Source organism: Pleurodeles waltl, chromosome 7 (assembly GCF_031143425.1).
Source record: "Pleurodeles waltl isolate 20211129_DDA chromosome 7, aPleWal1.hap1.20221129, whole genome shotgun sequence".
Lineage (NCBI taxonomy): Eukaryota > Metazoa > Chordata > Amphibia > Caudata > Salamandridae > Pleurodeles > Pleurodeles waltl.
The window spans coordinates 1,218,268,307-1,218,293,853 of NC_090446.1; the positions used below are offsets into that span (position 1 = coordinate 1,218,268,307).

At 43.1% G+C, this 25,547-nt stretch overlaps 1 protein-coding gene across 1 annotated transcript in view; it reads right to left on the reverse strand.

Moving 5' to 3' along the window:
• Positions 1-290: 290 nt before the first annotated feature.
• The window catches only part of FOXK2 (forkhead box K2), a 223,177-nt gene continuing 197,920 nt past the window's right edge, over positions 291-25,547 (reverse strand). Inside the window, exon 9 of the mRNA XM_069200363.1 lies at positions 291-1,890. Coding sequence (XP_069056464.1) covers positions 1,694-1,890 — 197 coding nt within the window. The 3' untranslated portion in view covers positions 291-1,693. The remainder of the gene's footprint in view (positions 1,891-25,547) is intronic.

Consider the following 25,547-nt stretch of genomic DNA (forward strand, 5'->3'; position numbering starts at 1 on the left):
AGATAAACATTAGAGTTAGCCAGTTAATTCAGCTTCAAAACTCATTAAGTAAAAGGAAAACATATAGAAGGAGGAAAGGTATTTTTGTCTGAATACAAACATTTTCGAGCCTATCTACTAGTACCCACTCAAAATATGTTTTAGGACATTACAAGGCTTGTGCCTTTATTTAATGCGTGGCAATTCCACACACAGCAGAAATGTAAAATAAAATGTGGTACTATAAAAATGCATGATGTGCAATTTAAATAATACTTCACTCCACATATACAAAGAAAACTCGCAGCAAATTACAAAAAAGTGTTTTATTATAGTTGTGTAGCCACTGTTCGAAAAACACAACAGCTACATTGAATGGAGTCCGCAGAGTCATTTGATGGACGCTGTATTGCACATTCCTCATCAGCAATACCACTTACCAGGTCATAATGCCTAGGACTTCTGAAGGAACTCCAAGGAGATCTTGTAATTGCTTTTTTGGACAGGCGACTAGTTCAGAAATTGACCTTCACTTAAAAGGAGTCGAACAGTTTCTGCCATTTTAAACATACACATTAAGCAAGACTTTTTTTTTTTTACTTAATACCAGAAGAGGTATGCCAGGGACAAAGTCAACACAAAGTAACGAACACAGCAAAAAGTAGCAAGAAAGAGAAACAGTTAAGTGCAGCTGTGGTCAAATTCCATAGCAGTTCTTTACCTCGGGTAACGGCGCATTTACACTAATTTGGATTGCATGCAAGCTTGAAGAAGCATTTTGATCACTACACATGTTGTAAAAAATTTGATTACATTTTATCAGGCATCTGCTAAAATAGTAAACAAATTGCAGGTGTAATAAAGTAGCTTAATCTGGAGTTGAACTGGACAGACAAGAAGTTTAATCACTCCCGTTGGTTTAAAAAAAAAAAAAGCAACAAAACAAATCAAACTCCTCTCCTCCCCCAATACATTCAGATTTCCAAAACATAAAATTTCACATGAAAAGTGAAGTGTGATTTCTAAGTTTCCAGAGCAGAAATGGAGCAATATGAAATGTCAACTACTGCCACTGAGATTTTTTCTCCGTTTTTCTGTGTTTCAGGCTTTGTTTGGGCTCTTATGTTTTTGCAGAGAAATGACAAAGTACACCTCAAAATGTTTCCACATGTGAACAACAAAATACTGCATATCTACCAACATCTGCTTTAGGTAGGTAATTTGTGAAAAGGCTAGCTGCCAAGATGTAGGAAATGGCTCCGTGCCTCGGTTCCCTTTGAGGAATATACAATCGTATTGAAACCAGTTCACACTAAGCGCTTATCATGCTGCCGTTAGACTGATGTAGTCTGTCTCCATCAAACAAAGATGTGAAAAGCTGCAACCGTGCCCACCTCTCCAGTTCCCAGTATTCACTGAGGTAGTTCAGTAGGAGATAACAGCCTTTAGAACAATGTCTTTCAGTCTGTCTTCTGTTTTATATATTTTATAGAGATTTAAATAACTGAGTTCTAAGGCCACCTGTGTTTTTGTTTTGTTTTTCAGTGCTGAAAGTTTTATTTTTCACAGGGCCCCATTACCCAACGGGTAAGAACACGTGACAGCGTTCTTGGTGTTAAGTGTCTCCTTTTGGCACCTTAAGTTTATATTTGTGTTTTTTTCTTTTGTTAAAAAATAATATATAATAAAGAAAAGAAATTTCAGTCCAAAGTGTCTATTTCTGGTTGTCCTGTTCACTTGCGGCCACTGGTGGCGTATCTGCATTAATCGATAAGACTATGCTCTCTCGCTCATCGGCTTTTATTCGTTTCAGTTCAGGATGTTCGAACTTATCGCCGTTTTGACGCTTCGTTGGAAGAGATGCTGATGCAGACGCATGAGTCGCCAACATGTGAAGTGGACTTGCTGCAGCTGCAAACGAATAAATAATGAAAATTAAATGAAATACTCTGTCAAGACAATCTGAAAACAAATTATAAAAACATGTTAGAGCTGCCTCCAGTTTCTCACTAGTAACAAGAGCTACTTCCACGATTCTGTAACAATTATTTAAGCTTCAAACTACGAGTGGGTATTTGGCTACTGGCTTATTCAAATGATCTTTTTGCATCCTAGGGGCACAGGTCCTTACCCCTCTGTTTCTTGTTCGACTTATGGTCCAGTCACAATCTAGCAAGCGTTTCCTTCCGAGACACATGCTTATAGGTAAGGGTCGCTAATGTGACATAGGATCTATGTCACCTTGTGCAGCAAAGTAGAGGGTAAGCAGACAGTAGGTTTGCAACTATCTTTTTTTAAATTAAAAAACTTGTGAAAGGTGAATAAGAATGAATATCTGAAGGCACATTTATCTGACTTACGCGCTGTGGTCTGTCTGCCCTCCAGCAGGAGAAAATCCACTCTATGTAGGTGAGCTTACATGGCGCAAGTGGAGCATGGCACTTCAATCGAGCAGCTGTGCACCCACTATTTTTTTCATTTTAGAAGAGGACATGAGCCTACAGGTCTGCTGTGTAATCCTGAACTTGTGAGCAGCTGGTGCAGAGAGTCTGTTCCAGCATCTGGAGCTGGAGAGCTGCGACTCAATGGTCAGTCAGCAGTGCTTGCACGAGATGCCAGACAATCTACATTCGCCGACCTAGCTGATGTTGCTCGTATGCACTGGGCAATGGCTGGGCTGCACAGAGAGGGGACTAGCCGTAGAACACGGGGGAAGTGGTAGGAGAAGCATCAGTCCTATGGCGGGTCACCCCAAGAATACGTTAGTCAAATAGTGCAAACTAAAGCACTGGCTAGAAGGTAACAGTTTTTATGAGATGCCTTCAAATGTTCTATTAATTCAGGCCTGGAATTAGTACATAATGGCATTACTCCTGAGTAGGACGTCAGGATGCAATCATGCAAAAAGTGCATCCAAAGCGAAAAATGGCTGGATGGAATGGGTATTTCACCTAGTTGTCTGACAACGCACTGTTTGCTTTACACAGAAGGTTAAGAACACCACCATACAATGTAATCACAGCATGACTGGCTAATATTTCAGAGTTTATTATGCATCTTATAAAAAGTTCTACAATTAGACATCCACTATTTTTACAAAGCGACAATGTGCAAAAAAATAGACCAGCTACTTACATTGAATGTTTGGAGGGAATACAACATGTTTCAGCAATCTTTTTTGTTCCTCACTTTTCTACTAGTGTTGGCAATATAAATACATGGTATGGAATTCCTTCCGCCCGACGCTCAGCACACACTGAGTTTAATGTAAGTCATTCTGTCCATTTTGTAAGGCGGACAAAGTGACAGGTTTTCAATTAAAATTCCTGCATAGTGCCACGGTCTGGAGAAGACAACGCAGAAGCAAGACATTCGATCCGATTTGAATAAGATATTGAAAATCATATATATAATGAATCAGGCCTTACAAGTCTAATTGTCCTCATTTAATTGTCCCAGTCTAGTGGAGGTGTGATAAAAGACAGAGGCTAATAGAGCCAATGTTGTCAGCGGTGTCAAGATGAAAAAACATGACATACTTGCAGAAGCATTTTCTCTTGAAACATTGAGTTTCTCCATGTAACTCTTGAACGTAATCAGCCTAGATAAGATGACTACTCCACTTCCCAGGAGCTTATCAAGTTACATGAACACATTTAGTATCAGTTTGTTTCTTACTAATCTTTGCGACGTATACACATTTATGTATGTAATATTGGTCACTAAGGCGCTTTAGAAATAGAGGGAAAAACAAACGTTTCCCTCTACTTTGCTTGGATGTGCCCTGGGTTACAATTAATGGGCTCGGAAAATGTTTATATTACAGGCCCAACTCCACGGATGTCATGAGTCCCGCAGTATAACTTCCAAGACCCAAAGCAACACTGGCACAACAATGGTGCACTGGGTCCCAACATAAGCAAGAAAAGGTAGTAAAACAATACAAATTGGGGTTTACTTGATGCCTGGCCTCCGTGACACTGCATCTCCAACACATAGGATACCTACTGCTCTGCCCACTCTCTCCATTGGCCCATCACTCCTAGACATGAGGCCCAAAGCAGCTTGTCTGCCCCTTTGTGTTCAAAGAAAAGAAAAAAAGGCTTAAGCCTTTTGCTTTGAACCTGTTCCCTGCGAAGGAAGGTTAACATGGGTCCTAATGCTAGCAAGGAAAAAAGGGTTCCCACCCAGCATTTTGCTAGTAACAGCCAAAATTGGGGTGCACGGCCCTTATGGTAGTGATGACCATTTAAACAAAATCACATTCGCCAGATAATCTCCCTGAGAGAGCTGTGGATATCATTCGTAAAAGTAAACAATAGCCCACCAATAGCACCATTTCTTCTGGGCCATAACCATGGACAGATAACTAAAGAAGAAGTAGGCCTTCTCACCAGAGTAGCTGCAATCTGAAAGAAATGTAAATGTTTGGCATTGGTTAATCACCAAATGTAAAGGCTGTTTGGAACAGAGTACAGGCTTTAATTTATGAGGTCACTATTTTTTTTCCAGAGGTGATGTACGGTGTTCCTTTTTGGAAAACTTCCATTTAATGGACTTGTAAAAATATTGCACTACGTACAGTGTAATTACCTATTTGTAAATGGTATTCTTTGAAAGCATTAGTTTTATGCTAAATCATTTTGTGGCAGCCTTTCTTATATCTCCACAATCTGCTGCATGTTTTACTGATTTTAACAACAACAAAAAGTTTGTAGCTCAAAGGGATCAAAAGTTACTAAAAAGGCAACAACCTGTTTTCACGCAGTGGAAAGCCCATTGGAAAGGTTGACAAGCCCACTGCAACGGTTGACAGTCAACTTTCTGTTGCTTATTGCTGAATCTGGGTGTTAAACTGACACTAATGAGGTGAAACATTTGATCACACAGTGTTAGCATGTGTAAAACTGAAAAAATAAAGTAACACTATCGCAAAACGTATCGCAAAACGTATCACAAAACGTGCTGCATATTTTGTCTTTTTTTGCGACATCATTTAGTCAACCCTGCAACATAATTTGCTGCTTCTTGCTGCATAATTCCAACAGCCTTGCTTGTAGAGTGCATAATACAATTTCTTAGTAATGATTTGCATATTCACAGTGCTTTGTGTTACAGGCTGGGACTTCATAGCATTATAAATACATAAGTCACGATTCCGCAGTACGCCAACCAGGTAATTACATTGTGTGACTCTCTGGTCTCACTAACAGATATCTGCAGTGATCGCATTAATGAACTGAGGTTTGATAACATAACAGAAAAAAATTGCCAAAGATTAGTTTAATTTGTATTTATTTTTCGTTTACAGTATACACATTATTTTATATGCAGCTGGCTAAATGTGAAAAAACAAAATGCTTACAGAAAATGTAGTCATATTTTTGACCCGGTCATCAAGGTGGCAAGTTTTATATGCACTTCACCTGCTGGATGTAAATGAAGACACCCTGGAAACGCGATAAATAAGGAAAGTAGCATTTCAAGGTCATCCTCATTTGCGCCTCCCTGGGGAGCGTGGCCCACAGTTTGAAGATCTCTGCTATAGCGATATAGTGGGTCTGTTATTCCAGTTGTGCTCAAGTGAACTGTGATTGGATGCAAGTAATTTCTTCTAGTTTGTTTTTGGAGATAAAAAAAAGATGAGTTTTTATTGCCTTTCACTCAGTTGAGTGTAAACGCGTGTTATAACTGACCAGGCTGTTTTTTTTATGTCATTTGAAAGTACGTCTGTCAGACTTCCACTGGAACCTCCATGGATAGAAGACTGACCGAGCAAGACCATTCCTCTATAGTGCTGTACATGTATACTATACATTTAATTCGTATTTTATAAGAATAATTCTTAAACTGTAGCTAAGAAATGGTCTCCTTAGGAATACTTCAACCATGCTGAGATTCTGTCTAAAACTAAAGGAAACCTCAAACCACAAATCACCAAGAAAACCAACAAAAACAGCCTGGTACACCTCTTCAGAACAACTTTATCAGAAGAGAAACAGAGGTAGAAATACAGCTAGTATGCTTGAGAACCCTTTGTCTATCAAATAATGTCGCTCGTAAAACCATTTGATGAAACATCACATGGTATACCCTGATTACAGAACACCTTTTTTTCCTAAACAAAAATCCGAATCTAATGGAGGGCAGATGACAGACAAAATCTGGAGTCTTACCAGAATTTTAAGACAACACTGATTTAGAAACTGCAGTGATTACAACCAAGCTACAACTTGAGAAGCACTCACCTACGAAGATGAAAACAAAAAATGACCAGAAAGAAGTTTCAAGCACAAAAATACCATCAAAGTAATCTTAAGCCTCTGCAACCTCCTACGCATAAGAAATAGATACAACAGAGAAACCAAGCACTGGTAAAGCCAATAGGTCTCACCTTAAGGTGCCTATATCTCTTGACTATGCCGTACAGCATCATAAAGATGGTACGAGTGCACACGCAGGATGCGCCATGAATCATTACGTATGTTAGTGCCAACAAAATGACAAGGGTACCATTTAAAAATATATATATATATATTTACTGATGCATGATTGATCATCAGAAAATAATGAAAATAGAGTGAAAGTGTTTGTGTTTTTTCTTTTTTAGAGGTAGAGCAGCCAGCAGCAATTTTCTTTCTGACTCACCATCTCCTGCACCTCCTTAAAATAAAAATAATAAAAAAAAAATATATATATATATATATATATATATATATATATGGAAAATGTCACTTACCCAGTGTTCCTCTGTTCGTGGCATGAGACGCTGTAGATTCACATGCTGTGCACTATCCTGCCATCTAGTGTTGGGCTCGGAGTGTTACAAGTAAAGGTGCCCATGCAATGGAGTAAGTATGTATGTACATAATGTGTATAAAAGTGATATATATGTACAAATTTACAAATGTACAAGTTTCATCAACCTAAAATGTAAAATTTTCATCAACTTATAACGGCTCCCGAATCCCGGGGAGGCGGGAGGGCGCATGTGAATCAGCAGAGTCTCATGCCACGAACAGATGTACACTGGTTAAGTGACATTTTCAGTTCGATAGCATGTGTAGCTGCAGATACATATGCTGTGCATAGACTAGTAAGCAGTTATCTCCCCAAAAGCGGTGGTTTAGCCTGTAGGAGTTGAAGATGTCTGAAATAATGTTCGTAATACAGCCTGTCCTACTGTGGCTTGTTGTGTTGTTAACACATCTACACAGTAATGTTTTGTGAATGTATGAGGCGTAGACCATGTGGCTGCCTTACAGATTTCTGTCATAGATATATTACATTGCGGCACCTTTCTTCCTAGTGGAGTGTGCCTTTGGTGTAATAGGTAGATCTCTTTTTGCTTTAATACAGCAGGTCTGAACACATATCCATCTGGCAATGCCTTGTTTGGATATTGGATTTCCTGCATGAGGTTTTTGGAAGGCTACAAACAATTGTTTTGTTTTGCGAAATTGTTTTGTTCTATCAATATAGTACATTAGTGCTCTTTTAATGTCTAACGTATGTAAAGCTCTTTCAGCTACTGAGTCTGGTTGTGGAAAAAAGACTGGGAATTCCACAGTTTGGTTTAAGTGGAACGGTGATATAACTTTTGGCAAAAATTTGGGATTTGTGCGTAGAACCACTTCATGTTTATGTATTTGTATAAAGGGTTCTTGTATAGTAAATGCTTGTATTTCACTTACCCTTGTAAGAGATGTGATAGCTATTAGGAAGGCTACTTTCCAGGTTAAGTATTGTATCTCACAAGAATGCATGGGTTCGAATGGTGGACCCATGAGTATTGTTAATACAATATTGAGGTTCAACAAGGGAACTGGTGGTGTTCTCGGGGGTATGATTCTTTTTAAACCCTTTAATGCTTTGATGACTGGGCTTCTAAAGAGTGATGTTGAATGTGTAATCTGCAGATAGGCAGATATTGCTGTGAGATGTATTTTAATGGAAGAAAATGCTAGTTTAGATTTTTGTAAGTGTAATAAGTAGCTTACAATGTCTTTGGCGGAAGCATGTAGTGATTGAATTTGATTATTATCGCAGTAATAAACAAATCTTTTCCATTTGTTTGTGTAACAATGTCTTGTAGTAGGTTTTCTAGCTTGTTTAATGACCTCCATACATTCTTGTGTAAGGTCTAAATGTCCAAATTCTAAGACTTCAGGAGCCAGATTGCTAGATTGAGCAATGCTGGATTCGGGTGTCTGATCTGTTGTTTGTGTTGAGTTAACAAATCTGGTCTGTTTGGTAGTTAGATATGAGGTACTACTGACAGGTTTAGTAGTGTTGTATACCATGGTTGGCGAGCCCAGGTTGGTGCTATTAGTATTAGTTTGAGTTTGTTTTGACTCAATTTGTTTACCAGATAAGGAAGGAGTGGGAGAGGGGAAAAAGCGTAAGCAAATTTCCCTGACCAACTCATCCATAACGCATTGCCTTTGGGCTGAGGGTGTGGATACCTGGACGCAAAGTTTTGGCATTTTGCGTTTTGTTTTGTTGCAAATAGGTCTATTTCTGGTGTTCCTCAGCGTAGAAAGTACGTTTGTAGTATCTGGGGATGAATTTCCCATTTGTGTGTTTGTTGGTGATCTCGACTGAGATTGTCGGCCAAGTGGTTTTGAATCCCTGGGATGTACTGTGCTATTAGGCGAATGTGATTGTGAATCGCCCAATGCCAAATCTTTTGTGCTAAGACACAGTTGTGATGAGTGTGTCCCTCCTTGTTTGTTTAGGTAATACATTGTTGTCATGTCTGTTTTGACAAGAATGTGTTTGTGCACTATTAGCGGTTGAAATGCTTTCAATGCTAGAAACACTGCTAACAGTTCTAAATGATTTATATGCAGTTGCCTTTGTTGAACGTCCCATTGTCCCTGTATACAGTGGTGGTTGAGGTGTGCTTCCCACCCTATCATGGAAGCATCTGTTGTGATCATGTATTGAGGCACAGGGTCTTGGAATGGCCGCCCTTGGTTTAAATTTATAGCATTCCACCATTGAAGCGAGGAGTGTGTTTGGCGGTCTATCAACACTAGATCTTGAAGTTGACCCTGTGCTTGTGTCCATTGTGTTGCTAGTCACTGTTGTAAGGGACGCATGTGTAGTCTTGCGTTTGGGACAATGGCTAGCATGAAGACATCATGCCTAGAAGTTTCATTACCAACTCACTTGATAGTGTTGGTTTGGGTGCATGTTTAGTATTACATTTTGGAAGGCTTGTACCCTTTGTGGACTTGGAGTGGCAATCCCTTTTTGTGTGTTGATTGTTGCTCCTAAGTATTGTTGTATTTGACACGGTTGTAGATGTGATTTTTGGTACTTTATGGAGAACCCTAGTTTGTGAAGGGTTTCTATGACGTATTTGGTGTGTAGAAGACACTGTTGTTGAGTGCTGGTTTTTATTAACCAATCGTCTAAGTAAGGGAATACGTGCATGTGCTGTCTCCTGATATGAGCAGCTACTACTGCAAGGCATTTTGTGAATACCCTTGGTGCTATTGTTATCCCGAACGGTAACACTGAATTGGTAATGCACTCCTTGGATTACAAACCTCAAGTATTTCCTGTGGGAAGGATGTATGGGTATGTGGAAGTAAGCATCCTTGAGATCCAATGTTGACATGTAGTCCTGTTTGAGCAATGGAATCACGTCTTGAAGTGTTACCATGTGAAAATGATCTGATTTGATGTAAAGATTTAGTGTTCTGAGGTCTAATATGGGTCTCAGTGTTTTGTCCTTTTTTGGAATCAGGAAATACAGGGAGTAAACACCTGTTCCTTTTTGATGGTTGGGTACTAGCTCTATTGCTTCTTTTTGTAACAATGCTTGGACTTCTAGTTGCAACAGGTCTAAGTGTTGTTTGGACATGTGTGCTCTTGGAGGCACATTTGGTGGCAAATGTAGGAATTCTATGCAATAACCATGTTGGATAATGGCTAGGACCCACGCGTCCGTAGTTATGTGTTCCCAATTTTGGTAATAATCTGTGAGTCTCCCCCCCACTGGTGTTGTGTGGTGGGGGTTTGTGACGTTGGAGTCACTGTTTAGTTTGTGGGGTTTTTGGAATTTCCCTCTTGTTTTAGGGAACTGTCCACCCCTATATTGCCCCCGAAAACCTCCTCTTTGATATTGTCCCTGGTATGTGGGTCTGGCTTGTGAGGTGGAAGGCTCTGTGGTCTGGGCCCGAAACCACCCTCTAAAGTGCGGCTTCCTAAAAGTGCCTCTGCTCTGTGGGGAGTAGAGCACGCCCATGGCTTTGGCAGTGTCAGTGTCTTTTTTTAGTTTGTCTATTGCTGTGTCCACCTCCGGCACAAACAATTGTTGTCCGTTGAAAGGCATATTCAGCACAGCCTATTGGATTTCTGGCTTAAATCCGGAGGTACGTAGCCACGCGTGTCTCTGGTTACCGCCGTGTTTACTGTTCTGGCCGCCGTGTCTGCTGAGTCCATAGCCGACCTTATTTGGTTGTTGTTTAAATTTACAGGGTTCCACCATTGAAGCAAAAAGTGTGTTTGGCGGTCTATCAACACTAGAGCCGGAAGTTGACCCTGTGCCTGCGTCCACTGTTTTGCTAGGCACTGCTGTAAGGGCCGCATGTGTAGCCGTGCGTTTGGGACAATAGCGATGCATGATGCCATCATGCCTAGGAGGTTCATGACAAATCTGACTGTGTACTGGTGATTTGGTTGTATGTTTGACACCATAGTTTGAAATGATTGAACTCTCTGTGGGCTTGGAGTGGCAATTGCTCTTTGTGTGTTGAGTGTTGCTCCCAAGTATTGTTGTAGTTGGGATGGTTGCAAGTGAGATTTTTGGAAATTTATAGAGAAGCCTAGTTGTGTAGGGTATCTTCCACACTGTGTGTGATTTTGACACTGGTGCTGAGTGTTGGCTTTTATTAGCCAATCGTCGAGATATGGGAATACGTGCATGTGATGTATCCTTATATGAGCTGCTACTACAGCAAGGCATTTTGTAGATACTCTGGGTGCTGTTGTTATCCCGAAGGGCAGTACCTTGAATTGGTAATGTTTGCCCTGTATGACAAATCTGAGGTATTTTCTGTGAGATGGATGGATGGGTATATGGAAATATGCATCTTCTAGATCCAGTGTTGCCATGTATTCTCCATATTTTATAAGGGAACTACATCTTGTAGTGTGACCATGTGGAAATGTTCTGATTTGATGAAGCAGTTTAATGTCCTGAGATCTAAAATTGGTCTTAGTGTTTTGTCTTTTTTGGGAATAAGGAAATATAGGGAATAAACCCCTGTTCCTTTTTGGTGGTGAGGTACTAGTTCTATGGCTTGTTTTGTTAATAGTGCTTGCACCTCTATTTGTAACAGGTCTAGATGTTGTGCCAACAGTTTGTGCGCTTTTGGGGGAACATCTGGAGGGAATTGTGTGAACTCTATGCAGTAACCATGTTGGATAATTGATAGAACCCATGTGTCTTTGGTTATTTCTGAGCAATGTTTGTGGTAAAATGTTAATCTTCCCCCTACTGGTGATGTGTGTTGGGGAAGTGTGACATTGAAGTCACTGTTTGTTGCTGGAGGCCTGCTTGGTGGGCTGAAACTTTTACCTTGATTTTGGGAATTGTCCCCTGAAGGATCCACGAAAGCCCCCTCTCTGATATTGGGACTGGTAGGTGGGTTTTGCTTGAGAGGTGGATGCCTCTGAAGGTTGCTGTCTAAAACCTCCCCTACATTGTGGTTTCCTAAATGTCCCTCTATACTGGGAAGAGTAGAGTGCGCCCATGGCTTTGGCCGTGTTAGTGTCTTTCTTCATCTTTTCGATGGCTGTGTCCACTTTCGGGCCAAACAGTTGCTGCTGATTAAATGGCATGTTTAATACTGCCTGCTGTATTTCCAGTTTGAATCCTGAGTTTCGTAACCAAGCAGGTGTCCTGATTGTGACTGCTGTGTTTACAATTCTTGCGGCAGTGTCAGCGGAATCCAGTACCGAAATAATCTGATTGTTGAATCCTCTACTACTTGTTGAGCCCGTTTTTGATACTCTTTAGGTAGATGCTGAATGATGTCACTCACTTCATCCCAGTGAGCTCGGTCGTAACGAGCGAAGAGGGCCTGCGAATTTGCGATACGTCATTGGTTGGCAGCTTGCGACGCTGCGTCAAATTTGCGACTCTCTTTATCAGGAGGTGGTGCATCTCCTGATGATTGAGAGTTTGCACGTTTCCTTGCGGCACCAACTGTAGGAAGTTGGCTCTGTATATACTATTTCAAAGTAAGAAATAGTGCGCACAGAGTCCTGGACTGTTCCCATGGGGAACAGGGTCAAGACTGATTTGCATATGGCTGGGTCCAAACTGGAATGGCATGGGGAGCAAAAAAAAGATGGATTTAGGCCAAGATCTCTGTACTCGGGGTGAATGTTTGACATTGTTCAGCATTCCGTCCATCACTTGTTCTTTTTGCATAAGTCTATTCTTAGACATTGTAAGTGCAGTGTGGCCATATTAAGTATATGGTCAGGGAGTTTGTCAAAAATGAACTCCACAGCTCCATAATGGCTACACTGAATACTGGGAAGGTTGGTATCAAACGTCTCAGAATAATAAACCCACACTGATGCCAGTGTTGGATTTATTAAAAAATGCACACAGAGGGCATCTTAGAGATGCCCCCTGTATTTTACCCAATCCTTCAGTGCAGGACTGACTGGTCTGTACCAGCCTGCTGCTGAGAGACGAGTTTCTGACCCCCTGGGGTGAGAGCATTTGTGCTCTCTGAGGCCAGAAACAAAGCCTGCACAGGGTGGAGATGCTTACCACATCCCCCCTGCAGGAACTAACACCTAGCAGTGAGCCTCAAAGGCTCAAGCTTCGTGTTACAATGCCCCAGGGCACTCCAGCTAGTGGAGATGCCCACCCCCTGGAAACAGCCCCCACTTTTGGCAGCAAGTCCAGGGGAGATAATGAGAAAAACAAGGAGGAGTCACCCACCAGTCAGGACAGCCCCTAAGGTGCCCTGAGCTGAGGTGACCCCTGCTTTTAGAAATCCTCCATCTTGGTTTTGGAGGATTCCAATAGGAAGAGGGAAGCGTGCCCCCTCCCCTCAGGGAGGAGGCACAAAGAGGGTGTAGCCACCCTCCAGGACAGTAGCCATTGGCTACTGCCCTCCCCGACCTAAACACACCCCTAAATTTAGTATTTAGGGGCACCCAGAACCCAGGAAATCAGATTCCTGCAACCTTAACAAGGAGGAGGACTGCTGACCTGAAGCCCTGCAGAGAAGACGGAGACGACAACTGCTTTGGCCCCAGCCCTACCGGCCTGTCTCCCAACTTCAAAGAAAACTGCAACAGCGATGCATCCAACAGGGACCAGCGACCTCTGAAGCCTCAGAGGACTGCCCTGCACCCAAGGACCAAGAAACTCCCATGAACAGCGGCCCTGTTCAACAACCTGCAACTTTCTTTCAACAAAGAAACAACTTTAAAGACTTCACGTTTCCCACAGGAAGCGTGAGATTTTCCACTCTGCACCCGACGCCCCCGGCTCGACCTGCGGAAAACCAACACTTCAGGGAGTACACCTCGGCGACTGCGAGCCCGTGAGTAGCCAGAGATGACACCCCCTTACCCCGACAGCAACGCCTGCAGAGGAAATCCAGAGGCTCCCCCTGACCGCGACTGCCTGTAACAAGGGACCTGACGCCTGGAACCAACACTGAACCCGCAGCCCCCAGGACCTGAAGGAACCGAACTCCAGTGCAGGAGCGACCCCCAGGCGACCCTCTGCCTAGCCCAGGTGGTGGCTACCCAGAGGAGCCCCCTCCCCCCCCCCATGCCTGCCTGCATCGTTGAAGAGACCCCCGGGTCTCCCCATTACTTCCTATCTAAAACCAGACGCCTGTTTGCACTCTGCACCCGGCCGCCCTTGTGCCGCTGAGGGTGTACTTTCTGTGCCAGACTGGAACCGGGGCACCCCTGTTCTCCATTGAAGCCTATGTGTTTCGGGTACCTCTTTGACCTCTGCACCCGACTAGCCCTGAGCTGCTGGTGTGGTAACTTTGGGGTTGCCTTGAACCCCTAACGGTGGGCTACCTTGGACCCAACTTTGAGACTTGTAAGTGTTTTACTTACCCACAAACTTAACCTTTACTTACCTCTCCCAGGAACTGTGGATTTTTTGCAGTGTCCACTTTGAAAATAGCTTATTGCCATTTTTACAAAGACTGTGCATGATACTGTGATTATTCAAAGTTCCTAAAGTACCTAAGTTAAATTCCTTTCATTTGAAGTATTATTTGTAAATCTTGAACTTAAAATAAACTAAGAAAATATATTTTTCTATATAAAAACCTATTGGCCTGGAGTAAGTCTTTGAGTGTGTGTTCCTCATTTATTGCCTGTGTGTGTACAACAAATGCTTAACACTACCCTCTGATAAGCCTACTGCTCGACCACACTACCACAAAGTAGAGCATTAGAATGATCTCTTTTTTGGCACAATCTTACCTCTAAGGGGAACCCTTGGACTCTGTGCACACTATTTCTTACTTTGAAATAGTACATACAGAGCCAACCTCCTACAGTCACTGTTTATCTTGTGAGGCTTGTTTTGATGTCTGATATTTTCCCCTGCCTCTGGGGTACTGGCCTCTATAACCACTGAAAATAACTTTTTGATACTGAGGTTGGTGGGGTGATTTTGGCTGTGATGTGGATGGCTCTGCACTCTGGTACCTGAACCACCTCTAAACGTGAGTTTCTGAAAGGATCCCCTTTATTGTTGGTGTATAGCGCACCCATGGCCTTTGCGGTGTCTGAGTCTTTACGCAATTTTTCAATTGCAGTGTCCACCTCTGGGCCGAAAAGTTGTTTTTTTATTGAACGACCTATTCAGCACCGCTTGTTGAATTTCAGGTTTGAACCCGGAGGATCTGAGCCTTGCGTGCGCCTCCTGATTATTACAGCAGTGTTGACGCTCCTGGCAAGTGTGTTTACTGAGTCTAGGGCAGACCTAATTTGGTTATTGAAGATGGCTTGCCCTTCCTCTACCATCTGCTGTGCCCTCTTTTGATGTTCCTTGGGGAGATGCTGAATTATATCTTTCATCTCATCCCAATGTGCCCTATCGTATCTATCCAACAACGCCTGTGAGTTGGCTATTCTCCATTGGTTAGCTGCCTGGGATGCCACTCTCTTCCCTGCAGCATCACATTTTCTACTCTCTTTGTCTGGTGGGGGTGCATCACTTGACGACTGGGAGTTTGCCCTCTTCCTAGCAGCGCTTACTACTACTGAGTCTGGAGGGAGCTGCTGAGTTATATACACAGGATCAGAGGGAGGTGGCTTGTATTTCTTTTCTACCCCGGGAGTTATTATTCTCACTTTGACAGGCTCGCTAAAAATTTGATCAGCATGTTTTAGCATGCCTGGGAGCAAAGGGAGCGATTGGTATGTCATGTGCGTGGAGGAGAGTATTAAATAAAAAATCGTCCTCCAACTGTTCAGTGTGCATGGTGACACTATGGTATGCTGCAGCCCTAGCTAGTACTTGATTGTACCCTGTACTATCTTCAGGTGGTGAAGGCTTTGAGGGGTAGCAGTTTGGGTCGTTATCGGGAATGGGATCTGGACCATAAAGATCTCATGGATCTATATTGTTGTGCTGTGAATCAAATGAATGTGATGGTGACTGCATAGGTGTAGGGATGGTAGGAGAGATGTGGAGAGTGAGGAGGAGACTGAGAAGGAGAAAATGTAGGTCTCTCCTTTGTTCTTGGCACTTTAGCTGGAGGATGTGCAGTGTCCAATTCCTCCTGAAAGGAAACATTTCCTCTTTGGTTTTGGAGGGGGTGCAGTTAAAATTCTGCCAGTTTATTTGTGGATATGAATCCTGGCTTGCCTTTCATCCATTTGTTCTATGATTGGCTGCTGTGAGTCCTCCTCAGTAGATTTTTGGCTTTAAGTGCTATTGAAAGTCCATGCTCCTCAGTGTAAGCTATTTTTTTGGTTCCGAAACTGGCTTTTCCGGGATCAAAAAAGATGGAGTTGAAGATGGTCTCTGTTCTGAAAAAGATTTTTGAGATTTTAACTCGGAAGAGCAGTGTTTGCTCAGTTCAGAAACCGAGCTTCGACTCGAGTCGATGGCTTCAGAGGAGTGGCCGCTTTGGGTGCCGAACTTGTGGGTTGGTCACCGAAGGTCTTTTTTCGGGTCGAACCATGGCCTTCAAGTTTTTTTCGCAACCGAAATGCCCATGCTGACAGTAGGCCTCGGCTCCGAAAGACTCTTTCGAGGTTTCACCGACTCGATGTCGAGTTTTTTCAGTGGCGGGATCTCAGCTCGAGTCTGAAGACTTCGGAACAATTTTGGCCTTTTTCGGTGCTGAAGGTGTTGGTTGGTCACTGCTGATTTTTTTACGGGCCGAGCAATGGCCTTCCGGCAGTGGCGTCCCCGAGACCTTATGTTTCTTCGACTGGCTGTGGGCTTGGGTGTGGGCAGGCGTACTCACGTGTTGGCCTGCTGTAGGTGGTCTGTCTGCGTCTGAGTCGTCTGAGTCCGAACCCTGAATGGAGATAGCCATCTCCTATTCTTCGACGTTGAGGTGCTCAGAACTTTCCGACGCCATTTGCATCCGCCTCGCCCTCCGATCCCTGCAGGCCTCGCAAGTATCTTCTCTGTGCTCCAGTGACAAACACAGATTACGGACCCGATGTTGGTCTGTGTAGGGATACTTGGCGTGGCACTGTGGGCAGAAACTGAAAGGGGTCCAGTCCATTAGGCTTCAACGTTTTCTGTTGTTGGGCCGACCAGGCCCCGGCTGGGCACGGAAGCCCCAAAGGGCCACCAAAGCTGTGTTTCGCAAGTGTCGCGGTGTCGATGCAAGATGTTTCCTGATCGAAAACAATACCAACGCTTTTCGGTGAATTTTAGTCTTTTTCCGATTCCCCGAACCCGATGGCAGAAAGAAACAATCTAAGATGGAGCTCATGCGCAATGGAGCTGAAAGGGACGAGTCACTCGGTCCCGTGACTCGAAAAGACTTCTTCAAAGAAAAACAACTTGTAACACTCCGAGCCCAACACTAGATGGCAGGAACAGGGCACAGCATGTTTATCTGCAGCTACACATGCCATCGCACACACACATATATACACACACACACACACACACACACACACACACATATATATAATTTTGTGAACAAAAAATAAATCAAGTTTATTTGATGCAAAAAAAAGGAGAAAACAACACGTTTCGACTTTACAGTCTTCTTCCTGGTTTTACAGTCCTTTCTCCATTCTCACTATTTATAGTGCTTCATTCCCAAAGTCATTACAATGCATTACGGTCTGAGTAGTTTTTTCATGTATATATTATCATATAATTAACCTGAAAGGATTTTTTTTAATAATTAAGAAATGCATTGGGAAAAAAAATATGTCTAAATAAAATACTATGGAGGAAGGAACAATCACTTGCATAAATTAATAATGATCACATTATGTAATTTGGAAGGTTGGCAAGAAATAATCAACTTCTTATGTACATGATTAATTAGAAATACTTTTGAGGATTAGCCACAGTCACGATTATACAAAAAATGTTTTAGATTCACATTTTGACATTTATCTTAAATTGAAGTATTCTAATTCCATAAAGACATCATTAACATTATAATTACCAATATTCAAAAATGTAAAGATGAACAAAAAGTTCCTCATCATTATTGAATCCCGAAGAGCTCTTTGTCCTCATTAAAATAATATATTTGCTCTATCTCCACCCCTCTTGTGTTCAGGAATATGGTCAATGCCAGAATACCGTAACAGTTTCCAACTGTTCACTTCATGTTGCTGAAAATGTTTAGCAATAGCATATGTAAAATCCTTGTGCAGAACCGCTCTGATATGTTCTAAAATTCTTTTCTTTAGCATGCAAATTGTACTGCCTATGTATTTTAAACCACAATGACACTCAATTACATAAACTGTGGATTTTGTATTACAAGTAATTCAATGTTTTATCTTCAATTTCATGTCATTCCATAATTTCATTGATTTTTTATAGTGAAGTGACTACATATAAGATTCGTATAACATGCCAATGTTATACGAAGAGCTGAACGGAGTGCGTGGCATTTATCTTTTGTTCACAAAATTAATCGAGGGCTCAGCCACCTCTTTGCCTCGCACCAGCTGAGTGCGCGTCGCTTTTCCCTTGGCGTGCTTTGTTTTGAGAGACACACACACACACACACACATATATATATATATATATATATACACACACACACATATATATACATATACATACATATACATATATATGAAAGCATATATGAGTGTAATATTCTCCTTGGCTGGTGCTTATATGCTTCATATCTATTCCTTTAACATTATTTCACAATCAGGTCTCCATTATACCTTTTACTCATAACCAATTAATACCTATTCCTCTTGATGTTAATACACTCTACATCTGTTCCCTCCACAAGCTGCTCCAGATTGTAATCATGATTTATGTGGCAGCATCAATCATTCTAATATCTTTTACTCATAAGTGATAATGGAGTTCTTCGTCACCATTGAGGCCTCTTGGGGTCTTTGTTTTAAGCTGTATAATTAATCGTGATTCTAAACGTCTCAACCTGCGCTCCCGATCCCCTCCTCTCTCATTGTTCTCAACAGTCACAATACCGAAAAACTTCTTGTTTGTCCAATTTTTATCTTTATGTGTATATGTTTTTCCATGGCATAATTTGCATCTTTGTTCTGCACAGCTCTAATGTGTTCTAATATCCGTTTCTTTAAGGGACATATTGTACTCCCCACGTAGCGTTTACCGCAGTCACATTCAATTATGTATACTGCATGGGTAGTGTTGCACATGATTCTCTTGGTGATTCTTATTGGGTTGCCTTTGAAGTCTAGATACTCTTTTGTTCACTTCTATCCGACAGGCCTTGCATTTTCCACAACATGAAAAGCCGGTTGAGTTTGTAGCCAATTCGGGGGTTTTGTCAACTAAAAGTGACTATTCACCAGAAGGTTTTGTAAGGATGATACTTTCTTGTATGTCACCATGGGTCTTTCTCCAACATGTTTCCCTATGTTGGGATCTTTTCTTATGATATCCCAATATTTGTTAAGTATATTCCGAATCAGATGATTTTCCTTGCTGAATGTCATGACCATTCTTATGATGGAGCTTTTGTTATCCTTACATAGTGTGGATTTGTTTAGTATTTCTTCTCTCGTTCTGGATCTCGCTTTTAGCTCTCCCAGATTTATATCTCTTGGTTTATATTTTCTCTGGGTAAATCTTTGCTTAGTTTCTCAATTTTTGTTCCATTTCACGTTCTGTAGAAAAGTTCTGTTTCATCCTAATGAATTCTCCGTATGGTATACTTTTCCTCAAGGATGTCGGGTGGAAGCTGCCTCCATGTAATATACTGTTGGTTGAAGTGGCTTTTCGATGTAAGGTGGTTTCAATCTTATTTTCAATATATACTTGAACGTCCAGAAACTGAACGGATTGAGAGCTAATATTATGGGTGAATTGTAAACCCACCTCATTCTTATTCAAGAGTTAAAAATATTGTACAAATTCCTTCTCCAAATGATGAATAAATCTATATATCTCAGCCACATGATGGCTTTCTTGGCAAATTCCTCATTCTCTTCACTCCATGCCACATGTTTTTCCCACCATCCCATCATTAAATTCGCATAACTAGGCGAATAGGAAACTCCCATTGCCGTCCCACAGACTTGAGCATATATCGGATGGTTAAAGAGAAAAATATTGTTCCTCAGACAAATCATCTTCATCAACATTTTCGAATGTTTCAGATGTTTGATCATTTTTGTCGGGAGAATTGGGGGAACGCTGAATGGAAGGAAATTTGTGGCTCCTCTCAGGTTCCAGAATGTGAAGAAAAAGTGTTTTTTAGCCAAATTCTGAAGGTTTGCAATGGATTCTGGGTAAGACAACACTGGGGGAATCAATCCAAGTCACACCTCCCTGGACTCTCAGGTGTCTAGTTTTCAGAAATGTTTGAGTTTGGTAGGTTTCCCTATAGCCCAGGACCAAAAACGCAAGTGTCCCCTCCCCCCAAAAAACAGTTTGTTTTGTATTTGATCATTTTGATGTGTCCACGTTGTGTTTTGGGGCATTTCCTGTCGCGGGCACTAAGCCTAACTACACAAGTGAGGTATCATTTTTATCAGGAGACTCAGGGGAACGCTAGGAGAAAGGAAGTTTGTGGCTCCTCTCAGATTCCAGAACTTTGTCACCGAAATGTGAGGAAAATGTGTTTTTTCTTTAAGACAAATGTTGAGGTTTGCAAAGGATTACGTAACAGAACATGGCGAGAGCCCTACAAGACACCCCCATCCTGGATTCCCCTAGGTGTCTAGTTTAAAAAAATGCACACGTTTGGTAGGTTTCTCTAGGTGCCGGCTGAGCTAGAGGCCAAAATCTACAGCTAGGCACTTTCCAAAAAACACATCAGATTTCAATGTAAACATGTGACGTGTCCATGTTGCGTTTCCTGTTGCGAGCATTAGGCCTACCCAACAAGTGAATTACCATTTATATCAGGAGACTTGGGGGAACACAGAATAGGAAAACAAATATTATTGCCCCTTGTCTTTCTCTACATTTTTTCCTTCCAAATGTAAAGCAGTGTGTAAAAAAGAAGTCTATTTGAGAAGTGCCCTGTAATTCACATGCTAATATGGGCACCCCGGAATTCAGAGATGTGCAAAAAAACACTGCTTCTCAACACCTTATCTTGTGCCCATTTTGGAAATCGAAAGGTTTTCTTGATACCTATTTTTCACTCTCTATATTTCACCAAATGATTTTCTGTATACCCGGTACAGAATGAAAACCCATTGCAAGGTGCAGCTCATTTATTGGCTCTGGGTACCTAGGGTTCTTGATAAAACTACAAGCCCTATATGGCCCCGCAACCAGAAGAGTCCAGCAGACGTAACGGTGTATTGCTTTAAAAAATCTGACATCGCAGGAAAAAGTTACAGATTAAAACGTGGAGAAAAATTGCTGTTTTTTTTCACACCTCAATTTCAATATTTTTTCATTTCAGCTGTTATATTCTGTAGGAAACCCTTGTAGGATCTGCTTTTCTGAATTCAGAATTTTGCCTACTTTTCAGAAATGTTTAGCTTTCCAGGATCCAGCATTGGTTTCACACCCATTTCTGTCACTAACTGGAAGGAGGCTGAAAGCACAAAACAAATCGTAAAAATGGGGTATGTATATCCCAGTAAAATGCCAAAATTGTGTGGAAAAATTGGGTTTTCTGATTCAAGTCTGCCTGTTCCTGAAAGCTGGGAATAGTGTGGTTTTATCACTGCAAACCCTTCGTTGATTCAATTTTCAGGGGAAAAACCACAAGCCTTCTTCTGCAGCCCTTTTTTCCCTTGAAAAAAATAAAATAAAATAAAATAAAAAATAATTTGCTGTATTTTGGCTAATTTCCTGGTGTCCTTCACAGGAAGCCCACAAGCTCTGGGTAACCTCCAGAATCCCTAGGATGTTGGGGGGGAAAAAGGACGCAAATTTGGTGTGGGTAGCTTATGTGGACAAAAAGTTATCCGGACCTAACCGCAAACTGCCCCAAATAGCCAAAAAAAGGCCTGGCATCTGAGGGGGAAAAGGCCTGGCAGCGAAGGGCTTAAGGGCCTTCCTGAACCAAGCTCACCAGATTCCTGGCAACCTAACAAGAAGGAGGACTGCTAAGCTGAAACCCCAGCAGAGAAGAAGGAAGACGACAAATGGCTTGGCCCCAGCCCTACCGGCCTGTCTCCTGCTACAAAGAACCTGCAAAAGAACAGCGACACATCCAGAGGGACCAGCAACCTCTGCCAAGCTCCAGAGGACTGCGCTGCACCCAAAAGGACCAAGAACTCCTTTGGACAGCGGCACGGCACAAGAAGAAACTACAGACTCTCACCTCACTCCAAATGCGTGAGTCTTAACCACTCTGCACCCGACGCCCACGTCCCATGTCCAGGTGGCCCAACCAGCTAGAGAGCCCCCAGGCGATTGTGAGCAAGTGCCTACCCTGGGTTAAACTCTCCACAACAACGCCTGCAGAGGGAATCCCGAAGACCCATGTAACAGCGAAGCCCCGGATGAAGATATACGACGCCCAAAGACACAGTGCACCGCAGCTCCAATGTCTTGGAGAACCCAGCCTCTGATGCAGCAGTGTTCAGCAGGTGGCCCTCCTCCCTGTCCAGCCTGTGGTTTGCCCGAGACGAATCCCTGGACCTCGGCTGCAGCCTCTGAGTGACTCCCGAGGTCTCCTCACAGAGAATTATTGGAGACCCGACATCTCGTTTGCATCCTGCACCCGGCCGCCCCAGCGCCACTGAGGGTGTATGTTTGGTGCCTACTTGTGGTCCCCCCAGTGCTCCTCTAAATGCCCCAGGCCTATCCTCCGAAGTCGCGGGTACCTACCTGCCTGCAGATCTGAAACAGCGTCCCCAGTCTCCATAGGAGCCTGTGTTAATTTTGCCTACACTTTGACCTCTGCACCCAGCCAGCCCCATGTTGCTGTGCGTTTGGGGTTAACCTGAACCCCGACCTGTGGACTTCCTCACCCCCGGAGACTGGAACTGTAAGTGTTGTACTTACCTGTAAAACAATTTAACTTTTCTTCCCCCCAGGAACTGTTTCTCAAAATTGCAGTGTGTCCAGTTTTAAAACAGATCATTGCCAATATTTCAAAAACTGTATAACTTATCGATTTCAAACAAAGTACTGTTGATACATGTGTGAAATACAAATTTACTGAAGTACTTACCTGCACCTTGAACCTTGTGGTTCTAAAAAATAAAGAAAAGCTATTTTTGCGATATAAAAAACATTGGTCTGGAGTTAAGTCATTGAGTGTGTGCTTCTTCTACGGTCGGTGTGTGTACAACAAATGCTTTGCACTACCCTCTGATAAGCCTAACTGCTCGCCCACACTACCACAAAAAAGAAAAAAAAAAAAAAAAAAACATTAGAAATATCTATTTTATCCTCTGTTAAGCCTCTGGGGAACCACTGGACTCTATGCACATTATATCTCATTTTGATATGGTATATACTGAGCCAGCTTCCTACACCCTCTTACTTGGGTATGAGAGGGTAAAGAGAATACACTCCAGTTCCTTGATGTTGAATAGAACTGTTTATATTACCCCTTTTGCTAACAGAGACTGTACTTCTTGTTTGAGGAGTGATGTGATCCTGTGAAAGTTTGTGACAACGAGGTGGGCTGTTTGGAGGTGTGGAACTGAGCTCCAGATAGTAACCATGTTGGATAATATTGAACACCCACTTATCTGTTGTCATTTGTTGCTAATTCTGGAGAAATAACTGAAGGCGCCCTCCTACAGGTGTTTGGTAATCAGAGGGAAACTGGAGTAAGCCACTCTTTAGATTTGCTTCCTGTAGGAAGCTGGCTCTGTATGTGCTATTTCAAAGTAAGGAATAGCATGCACAGAGTCCAAGGGTTCCCCTTAGAGGTAAAATAGTGGTAAAAATAGATAATACTAATGCTCTATTTTGTGGTAGTGTGGTCGAGCAGTAGGCTTATCCAAGGAGTAGTGTTAAGCATTTGTTGTACATACACATAGACAATAAATGAGGTACACACACTCAGAGACAAATCCAGCCAATAGGTTTTTATATAGAAAAATATCTTTTCTTAGTTTATTTTAAGAACCACAGGTTCAAATTCTACATGTAATATCTCATTCGAAAGGTATTGCAGGTAAGTACTTTAGGAACTTCAAATCATAAAAATTGCATGTATACTTTTCAAGTTATTGACAAATAGCTGTTTTAAAAGTGGACACTTAGTGCAATTTTCACAGTTCCTGGGGGAGGTAAGTTTTTGTTAGTTTTACCAGGTAAGTAAGACACTTACAGGGTTCAGTTCTTGGTCCAAGGTAGCCCACCGTTGGGGGTTCAGAGCAACCCCAAAGTCACCACACCAGCAGCTCAGGGCCGGTCAGGTGCAGAGTTCAAAGTGGTGCCCAAAACGCATAGGCTAGAATGGAGAGAAGGGGGTGCCCCGGTTCCGGTCTGCTTGCAGGTAAGTACCCGCGTCTTCGGAGGGCAGACCAGGGGGGTTTTGTAGGGCACCGGGGGGGACACAAGTCCACACAGAAATTTCACCCTCAGCAGCGCGGGGGCGGCCGGGTGCAGTGTAGGAACAGGCGTCGGGTTCGCAATGTTAGTCTATGAGAGATCTCGGGATCTCTTCAGCGCTGCAGGCAGGCAAGGGGGGGATTCCTCGGGGAAACCTCCACTTGGGCAAGGGAGAGGGACTCCTGGGGGTCACTTCTCCCGTGAAAGTCCGGTCCTTCAGGTCCTGGGGGCTGCGGGTGCAGGGTCTCTCCCAGGCGTCGGGACTTTAGGTTCAAAGAGTCGCGGTCAGGGGAAGCCTCGGGATTCCCTCTGCAGGCGGCGCTGTGGGGGCTCAGGGGGGACAGGTTTTGGTACTCACAGTATCAGAGTAGTCCTGGGGTCCCTCCTGAGGTGTCGGATCTCCACCAGCCGAGTCGGGGTCGCCGGGTGCAGTGTTGCAAGTCTCACGCTTCTTGCGGGGAGCTTGCAGGGTTCTTTAAAGCTGCTGGAAACAAAGTTGCAGCTTTTCTTGGAGCAGGTCCGCTGTCCTCGGGAGTTTCTTGTCTTTTCGAAGCAGGGGCAGTCCTCAGAGGATGTCGAGGTCGCTGGTCCCTTTGGAAGGCGTCGCTGGAGCAGGATCTTTGGAAGGCAGGAGACAGGCCGGTGAGTTTCTGGAGCCAAGGCAGTTGTCGTCTTCTGGTCTTCCTCTGCAGGGGTTTTCAGCTAGGCAGTCCTTCTTCTTGTAGTTGCAGGAATCTAATTTTCTAGGGTTCAGGGTAGCCCTTAAATACTAAATTTAAGGGCGTGTTTAGGTCTGGGGGGTTAGTAGCCAATGGCTACTAGCCCTGAGGGTGGGTACACCCTCTTTGTGCCTCCTCCCAAGGGGAGGGGGTCACAATCCTAACCCTATTGGGGGAATCCTCCATCTGCAAGATGGAGGATTTCTAAAAGTTAGAGTCACCTCAGCTCAGGACACCTTAGGGGCTGTCCTGACTGGCCAGTGACTCCTCCTTGTTATTCTCATTATTTTCTCCGGCCTTGCCGCCAAAAGTGGGGCCTGGCCGGAGGGGGCGGGCAACTCCACTAGCTGGAGTGTCCTGCTGGGTTGGCACAAAGGAGGTGAGCCTTTGAGGCTCACCGCCAGGTGTGACAATTCCTGCCTGGGAGAGGTGTTAGCATCTCCACCCAGTGCAGGCTTTGTTACTGGCCTCAGAGTGACAAAGGCACTCTCCCCATGGGGCCAGCAACATGTCTCGGTTTGTGGCAGGCTGCTAAAACTAGTCAGCCTACACAGATAGTCGGTTAAGTTTCAGGGGGCACCTCTAAGGTGCCCTCTGTGGTGTATTTTACAATAAAATGTACACTGGCATCAGTGTGCATTTATTGTGCTGAGAAGTTTGATACCAAACTTCCCAGTTTTCAGTGTAGCCAT